Genomic DNA, 9,013 nt, shown 5'->3' on the forward strand with positions numbered 1-9,013 from the left:
ATGTTGCTCGACAGAGGCAAAGAAATGTCAAAATGTCGAAGCATGTTGCTCGACAGAGATTTTGACTTAGGCTTATTTTATAATTTTAGCTGAATTTGGTTAGTTTGAATTTTGCTTAGGGAGCAAGCAAAATCAACCTATAAATATGGAGTAACCCTTATTGATTGTAACAATAGAGAATGCAGTTGCATATTTGAATAAAAAACTTCAATTTGAAGTGCAGAGAGAAACTTTACAGAAATATTCATCCTCTTCCCTTTTTATTTGAAACCCTAATTTTTTTTTCTTCCCCAATTTCATCTTTTAATTTTCTCTTTCATTATTAATTATACAGTAAAATTCTCCATAGATTTTGATGAAATTTTATAGCATTGTTATTATAGCAGAAATTGTTATTATAGCAGAAATTTTATAGCATTGTTATCTATAACTTAAAAGAAAATTTAATGTTGGAGAAAATCCATTCATATCCTTCCTTTAAAATTTTACACATCATTATAATAAGGATATTTTGTATCCAAAATTTACTTTTTACAGCTAAAATATCATTTCTAAATATATGGTTGGGTAACAAGTCTATTCGGTTCCACTTTATTTTCAATTGCACATGAATATTCAATTTGTACTTTAAAACCAACTTTATGTCTTTCAATTTTGTAACTATTATTTTTTTCAATGGTAATTATTGTGACCGAACCAAAGATGTCAATGTTCAACTTTTCTGATTTTCTGAAAAGCCACACTCATTTCTACTTATTCTCTCATTTCTCTGTCCGACCCCATCCTCTAATTTCATCTTGTCTCTCTTCTACTCCATCATCATTTTTTTCACCTATTTCAATTTCTGTCAACTACAACTCAGCTCAGCCAAAGTTTATAGTTGCTGTTTCACAATATCACACAAACAATGTTCCTTCATGCTAATTCGAAATGATTTCTTTTTTTATGTTTCCCTTTTGTTTTCCATTCTTGAATTTTTTTCCTATTTTTATTTTTCTTCTCGATCCAAAACAACTATTTTAACTATTGAATATTTGTTGATCTGCATATTTTTTCCTGTTCTTTTACATGTATTTTCATCTATATTTTGTGCTTTCAGAAATCTGGATTTATCTATGTTATCTTATTTTTGTGTTTTGTTGTTCTATGTATAGCATTTACGAGAATCAACATTTGTATTTGAGTATATTTATTTTATTTGTATTTATGCTATGTATTTCGATTTAAATGATTTAGTTTAGAAATCCTAAAAATATTCAAGTTAAAGTTATCGGTTTTCATAAAACTTTTGCATGAAAAACATCAATGGCAAGGCCTTTTGAGAAGATTGGCGAAATTTGTGACAAGAAAGAATTATGGAAAATTATTGTCAAAGTGCATCACAAATGGACTGTTGTTAAAAACCAAAAGGGTGGCATTTTCTTCCTGCATGGCCATGGAGGAACCAGAAAATATTTATGTTGCGAACTCTTGCAAGTTATTTAAGATCAAAGCATTAAATTACGGTGATTGTTACATCAAGCGGAATTGCTTCTCTATTGCTCCCTGCTGGGAGAGCTGCTCATTCAAAATTCAAAAATACATGTTCCTACTTTAGATAATTCTCTTTGTAACATTGAACCTAAGGATGACCTTGTAGAAATGCTAAGACAAACATAGTTGATAATTTGGGATGAAGCACACATGACTCACAAATATTATTTTGAGGCTCTTGATAGATCACTAAGAGACATTATGAGTAACCATCTGAATTTCGAATCCATTTTGGTGGTAAAGTTATTGTATTTGGTGGTTATTTTAGGCAAAGTCTTTATGTTGTACCTAGAGGAACCCGTTCAGATATTGTACACAGTTCATTAAATGCTTCTTACATTGGGAATGATTGTGAAGTACTTACACTTAGAAAAAACATGCGGTTACGAAGTGGTTCGGACCCAAAGCAATGTCTTGAAATTGAACACTTTTCAAAATGGTTACTCAATATTGGGGAAGGAAAATCATCAAAACCTAATGATGGATATGTAGAAATTGATATTCCTTCTGATATTTTAATATCAAGCTTTGATGACCCAATAGAAGCTATTGTTGAGAGTATGTATCCGATTTTTTTTGGATAATTATCATTCATATGACTATCTCAAAAGTCGAACTATTCTTGCTGCAAGCATTGAAACACTTGAAAAGATCAATGAACAAGTTCTTGCAAGAATGTCAGATAATTATTCATATCTACAACATTACTCTTATAAGTTTAAGTCACTTATTTCATTTTCTAATGCATTGGAATTTTTTTTTCTTTAAGGTGAGTCAAGAGACTACTACAGCTAGGGGTGTTCGCGGTGCGGTTTGGTCGGTTTTGACGCTAAAAATCATCTGAATCGCAAGATAAAAAAGCATGTGTTGGTTTGGTTCGGTTGGCTTTTAGAAATCAAACCAATGCGGTTTGGGTTGGTTCGGTTTTTTATAAGATTTTCATTGAGTCATACATACACCTATAGAGAACAACATAACTTTGTGTTTAGTCATTCATACATTACCAAATAACAATAAAGCTGATCATATTTATAAAAAAAAATCTCATTCAATATATAAAAACAAGATTAGACAAAACTGGAATAATAAATATAAAATAGTAGCATAAAACAATATCAAAAATATTATAATAAAAAAAACAGAGGAGAAGAGAGATTAGAGAAGATGAAAAATAAAGAACATAAGAGATGCGAGATTAGAGTAGAAAGGTGTGATAAAAATGTAACTGAAAGAGAAACTAATATCATAAAAATGAGAAGATCAAAAATAAAGAACATAAGAGATGAGAGATTAGAGTAGAAAATGTGAGATATACATGGCAAAAAAGATGAGAAGAATGCGCGATACTACTCTGAGATATTTGAGAAGGTTGAAACTAAAACCCTAGGTGTGAGTAAGAGAATATTTGTAAGGTTAAGGCATAATAAGTTTGGGTTTTCGATTGGATGTGGGATACGTGAAGTTTGGGTTGTAGCATAATACGGTTTGGTTTGGTTTAGTTCGGTTTGCAAAATACAAACCGCAAACCAAACCAAACTGCGCGTTTTTTTTAAATGATCCAAACGCATCCGAACCAAATGCATTTTTTACGGTTTTGGTTTGATTTACGGTTTTCTATTGGGTTGGTTCGCTTTTGAACACCCCTAACTACAGCTCCAACTTAATCGATAGATCTGAAATACATGACATGGACGTTATAGAACTACTAAGTCCAAAATTTCTCAACTCTCTAAGAACATCAGGATTACCAAGACATCACATAAAATTGAAAATTGGCACACGTGTAATGCTAATGAGGAACCTTGATCAATCAGAGGGTTTGTGTAACGGAACATGTTTAATTGTGACTAAGAGGTGAACCATGTACTAGAAGCAAGGATAATGGGTGGTAAAGGTCATGGAAACCTCATTTACATACAATATATGGATATGTCTCCTTCACAATCTCCATGGCCCTTTAAATTAAATCGCAGACAATTTTCAATTATTATGTCATATGCAATGTCCATCAACAAATCTCAAGGTCAATCTCTTGATTGAGTTGGTTTATATTCGTCATGAGATGTTTTTAGTCACTGTTAAATATATGTTGCAATTTCAAAGGTGACTTCAAAGAAAGGGATCAAGATTTTGATACATGATCAACACAATAATATAAAAGACGCAACAACAAATATTATTTATAAAGAGGTCTTCCTCGATCTTTATAAGATACATCACAATAATAATTTCATTTACTATGATAAATTTTAATGCAATTGTCATAATTTAATTCATTGTCACAATAGCAACCAAGTCATTTCCTTTTATTTTAATCTATTTTCTTCAACAATTGTCAAATAGGCCAATTTAACTTCTTATTGATTGCAAAATTTTCCTTCTTACATACCACATTCACCACAGTTATATTATACATGTGGTCAATCGAGACATATATCATCTCAACAATTCTCACCCCGCTGCAACTTATTCTAACGGTTTACTAATTCACAAGATTGCTGCATGACAGTGTATGTTTAAATCTAACATATGCATTACTTTTATTTTTATTAACAGCATTTTACATCTTCTTAATACAACTATATACAAGACCATTACATTACTATAGTACAAAACACAACATAAAATATAAATTTAAATTACATAAATATCTAATATAATGTTTATGTATTCATTTTATTTTAATTAGATTTTTGGACACAACAAACTTGTTTTCCAAAACCCAAACTCATTCCTGACTTACTATTACAATAAAATTGAAACTTTAAATCAACTATGCAACAGTAAAATTGAAACTTTAAATCAACTACTAGTATGCAACAGTAAAATTACAAATTTTTACACGTTTTTAACATTTACAACTTTTATCATTTCAGTCTTCTTTAACTATTCCTTTTTATTTCCATATTTATTAATTTTTACCCATAATATCATTATAGCTACAAACTTCAATTAAATTACATATTTATTAATTTTCATATGTATAACCTATATTCGTCATTAATACAACATTGTATCTAACATATCTATTTAAAATTTACTTTTTTTCAATTTCAATTAATTCCTTTATTTTATTCTCTTTTATTGATTTTAAAGTTACGCATTATTCATAATTTACTTCAATTTCAATATTCCTGAAACATCTTATTAACAATAACGTGTCCAATAACATAATCCCTCAAAATATAATCCATGCGGACGCACGGAATTGTTACTAGTTGTGATTATAACGGAATTTTATAACAAAAATTTTATAGGAAATTTTTTACAGCAGATTAAGTTTAATCGCAGATACAACATAACAAAGACACGGGTAATTGGTTCATTTGCATTGATTTTAATAGCAAAACAAAATTGATTAGTCTCAAATTGAATTCTAAAACTGATTACAACACCACTAAAATGACGATCTTTTTTCTCATTACAGTCTCAAATGTCTAATTCAACCATTTTGGTCAAAAATTACTAACATGTTACTCCCAGTGAAAAGGGGTCAACAGATTTTATCACCCAATATAAACTTAATTGCACTTTGAAATTGGTCAATGTCATTATAATAACCCAATTCTCGTGAAGAACCTGTTGCTGCTGGTTTCATTTTTATCATGATAACAATTTCAATGGAACAGCGGAAATAATCATAATCATAATCATAGCACAAGTTTGAGAAAATTTTACACGAATTTGCCTTATTATGATTTTACACATTAACCTTTCCAAAACATGATACAATAAAATTGTATAATTTTAGTAGGTAAATGAGCCATATTGAAATAGTAAATAATCTAGATTCACTGACAACAAAACAGCAGAATGCAAATGAAGATACTGAGTTTAAGTGTATACCAAAATTATTAATCACAAAATTTCCAACAGAATAAAGATTGATGCAAATGAAGATACCGAGTATAAGTGTATTTATCTAAGTGCATTCATTTTATCCCGCAGGTAGTAGAGCTTGGCTCTTCTCACTTTCTTCTTGTCCAGCACCTTTATCTCCTTTATGTTAGGTGAATACCTGTCATATGTATCACATGGCTCAGGAATTAACCCATAAGTAATATGACTTAAGCACAATCAACTTTATATTATAATATCACAACACAAAACACATTGAACTGGATTCCATGCGCGCGCGCACACACACCACATTAACTTCATATTGCAAATATGAAATATTTATCTATAGTAACTGACATAAAGTGTGTTTTTTGAATTAGTTTTTGGGGAAACCAAAATGCAATAGAAGAGCCTAAACAATGAGCTCGTAACTAGAATTTGCATAATTATCATCACCAGTGTCATCAAGATTGAGTGTTGGGTCTTACGATCTTACGTGCTTAAGTTTCCTTTTAGTGCTACGATCTGAGGAAAAAAATTGTGCACTTTGTGGTCAAGATCGAGTGTTGAGTCTTAAGATCTTTCGTGTTGAAGTTGCCTATTATATGACTATATATGGGAATACATGATATCTTAAATGATTAGACTTGTTTGTTATATTTATGTTTTTTGAGCTACTTATTTTGAACAAAGTCTTTTGGATTTGTTAAGTTATGGAATGATGATTAAGTTATTAATTAAATTGGTTGAATTTTGTGACTTATATCCATGTATTATAATTTTCATGTTTTTGTGTGTATATGTATATATGTATTACCATTTTACCCTTCAATAAGATCTTAAGTGTCGTGCTACGAACCTGGTTTTACGATCTTTCACAGACCGTCCGATCCTATTTAAGATCTCGTGCTTGACTACCTTGATCATCACAACACAACATCATAAGGTTTTCAGGGAAGCCATTCCTTATATTCTAGTTTCTGGGAGGCAAGTGAAGCGATCAAGGCATTACCTTATTTAACTACACCCTTCTTAAAAGTCAACAAACAGAGACATGAATCACATGATTATGTTTTACCAGTTCAAAATAGCATGTATACAAGGCTACAAGCAGATTAAGAAATTATAGCTCAGTTCTACAAAACTCCAGCCAAGGTGCAATTAGAAGGAGGCTGGTTTCCAAGTCTACAAGCAGATGTACAAAAAAATATGGAATGTAATACTTACAGTGGGAATAAAGACTCAATCCCAACCCCAGCTACCATCCTTCTAATTCTGAATGTAGTATTGAGTCCAGCATTACGCCTTGCAATAACAATCCCTTTTATAATTGAAACACGCCTCTTGTTCTCCGGTACTTCCTATCATATCAGACATAATAAAAAACCGTACAATTCTCATGAACACAAAACACAAGTACTAATATATCTTCAAAAACAAATTTTCTTACCACTTTGAGCTGCACAATGTAACCAGGCTTTATATCAGGCATCTCTCTTTGTCCTTTCACCTCCTCCACTGCTTCCTTGTCTAAAATCTAAAGGATATAAATAAATACCAACAATTTTTACAAATGATTAAACAACACAAACAAATCCCTTTATTAAACAAATCAAAGGGAAATCACATGCCTGCATAATGTGCCTCGCGGTTTTATCTAATCTTTTAAATTTGATGGGACGAGGCACTTCAGGTTCCAGTAAGGAACTATCTTGAGAAGAAGAATCAACAGAATTCGTCTCGGTAGACATAAACCTACTTTGGAAATGAGGGACAAGCATAGAACCATGCTGAACCGAAGGCAATCTAGTCAAACCATTACCAGACTCAACTCTCAAGAATGCATTCGTTTGAGAAAACCCTGTAACCTGCACAAGAAATTATAAGCACACTAAAAGCTTTATCTTTGTTTGGATAAACAAATTAATTAAGCACTTATATTATAAGCAATTTTCATAAAAACGCACATATATAAGTTATTTCTATAACAAAAGATTAAAAAAATGAGTAAACAACCATTTTGATCCCTCAAAGTGTATCGCGCTGTCACATCAGTCTCTGACTCAGTCTCCAACCAATTAAATCATCCCATCTTCACTCGGTTAGTCACTTTAGTCCCCGACGTTAACTAAATAAAAATATGCTAATGTGGCTACTAAGTATGACCAAATGGCATCTCGATGTAAACAGGGACCAAAATGAAAGAAAATCATCATTCTTAAGCAAATTGCTAGGAAGGAACGATGTTAGGGGGGACTAAAGTGAATAAGTGATTAACATAGTGAAGAATGGATGAATTAATTGGATTTTAGGCTAAGTCGGGGACCAATGTGAGACTGCATCACAGGGACTAAAATGGTGGTTTTCCCTTATAAAAAATCAAATTGTTTTTGTATAAGCTATATAAGATTTTTTAATAAGTTATCCTAGAGAGCAAATAAGCTGAAGCTGTTTTCATAAGCTCTTACATACAGTCTCGTATCCCAACCAAGTCAATCCAAACAGACCCACATCCCAAATTCCCATAGCTTATACAAAATGGCAAAACCTAAACTGAAACACAATCTTGAAAAAAGAAAAACTCAACACATGAACGAACCTAATCTAGCTATTTATTTCATATTCAATTCAATTACTCATTCAATCATGCATAAGCAACAACAAGAAGAAGAAAATTAGAAATGGAGTGAAAGCGCTTACATCGACCGGCGGAGAAAGAGGAGAAGTAAGGTTGGAGAAAGAGAGTGACCGGAAATAGTTCGGAAAATGAAATTCCGGTGGAGAGCGAGTGAGAGGTGAACGGAGTAGAGACGAGAAGAGCTTTCGTGAAGCCATGTCCGGTTTCTAGAGAGGAAGAAGAAAAGCCCTGGTGTTGTTAGGGTTTATGTTTTATCGTTCGGGAAAATGATTCGATTTACTGAATCAGTATTAGTATTGTGGTGCACCTTCATGCACTGAATCAGTTTTCAGCAACTACACAAAGGAGGGATCGGTGTCATAATGAAGATGAGATGAATCTAATGGTCCAAAATTGCGGCCCATCATGGACATGTTTTGACGCCACCTATTTTATCATAAGAACAATGTTTTATTTTAATTATTAAGATAACAATAATGTTAAGATCACTCTCAAACATTTTTCCAACAAATTTTTTTTATGGGATAAAGTTTATAAGAGTTTATAACTTAAGTGTGATCATTAAACTTTTATTTATGTTTGACTTTTATTTAATTATTTTTAAAATAATTTTTATAAATAGTTGTGATGCATAAAATATTTTATACTTCATATAAATATTAATTAATAAAAAGGATAAAATGTACTAGTATGATTTAAAATATAGTGCTTTGACAAAAAAAAGTGTGTTGTCCATAACTTCTCTAAATAAATTGTGTTGGCTTTAAAAGTAATAGAGTCGAGTCTTTGTCACATAATTTCTCATAAACTACTTTTTTTTAATAGAAAAAAAATTACTCTTCCCACTCTTTATAGAGAAGAGTCGTCTTTAAAAAAAATTAAAATATCTTTCAAAAAATAAGAAAGTTAATCTCTTGATGTCTCTCATAAAGACCAAAACACTTTATATATGAGTCATTCCATTTTATCAAAAAATAGAATGAAAATTAACTTTTGTATTAA

The 9,013-nt window shown here is 31.2% G+C and overlaps 1 protein-coding gene across 1 annotated transcript; it reads right to left on the bottom strand.

Moving 5' to 3' along the window:
* Positions 1-5,301: 5,301 nt before the first annotated feature.
* On the bottom strand, positions 5,302-8,342 carry LOC127101588 (50S ribosomal protein L19, chloroplastic). Its single transcript, XM_051039041.1, has 5 exons — positions 8,074-8,342; positions 7,005-7,241; positions 6,824-6,910; positions 6,601-6,734; positions 5,302-5,551 (listed from the first exon to the last, which is right to left on the bottom strand). The coding sequence occupies exons 1-5, from the start codon at positions 8,206-8,208 to the stop codon at positions 5,452-5,454; spliced, it is 693 nt and encodes a 230-aa protein (XP_050894998.1). The 5' UTR covers positions 8,209-8,342; the 3' UTR covers positions 5,302-5,451.
* Between the last annotated feature and the right edge of the window lie 671 nt (positions 8,343-9,013).

The sequence above is a fragment of the Lathyrus oleraceus genome, chromosome 7 (genome assembly GCF_024323335.1).
Source record: "Lathyrus oleraceus cultivar Zhongwan6 chromosome 7, CAAS_Psat_ZW6_1.0, whole genome shotgun sequence".
Classification (NCBI taxonomy): domain Eukaryota; kingdom Viridiplantae; phylum Streptophyta; class Magnoliopsida; order Fabales; family Fabaceae; genus Lathyrus; species Lathyrus oleraceus.

What these genes read in the sequence shown, in the direction of transcription:
- LOC127101588 (XM_051039041.1), bottom strand. Translation starts at nt 8,208, where the DNA reads ATGGCTTCACGAAAGCTCTTCTCGTCTCTACTCCGTTCACCTCTCACT. An exon ending in CTCTTTCTCCGCCGGTCGAT is followed by an intron (nt 7,242 to 8,073) that starts GTAAGCGCTTTC and finishes TTTCTTGTGCAG; the next exon opens with GTTACAGGGTTTTCTCAAAC. An exon ending in CCGCGAGGCACATTATGCAG is followed by an intron (nt 6,911 to 7,004) that starts GCATGTGATTTC and finishes TATATCCTTTAG; the next exon opens with ATTTTAGACAAGGAAGCAGT.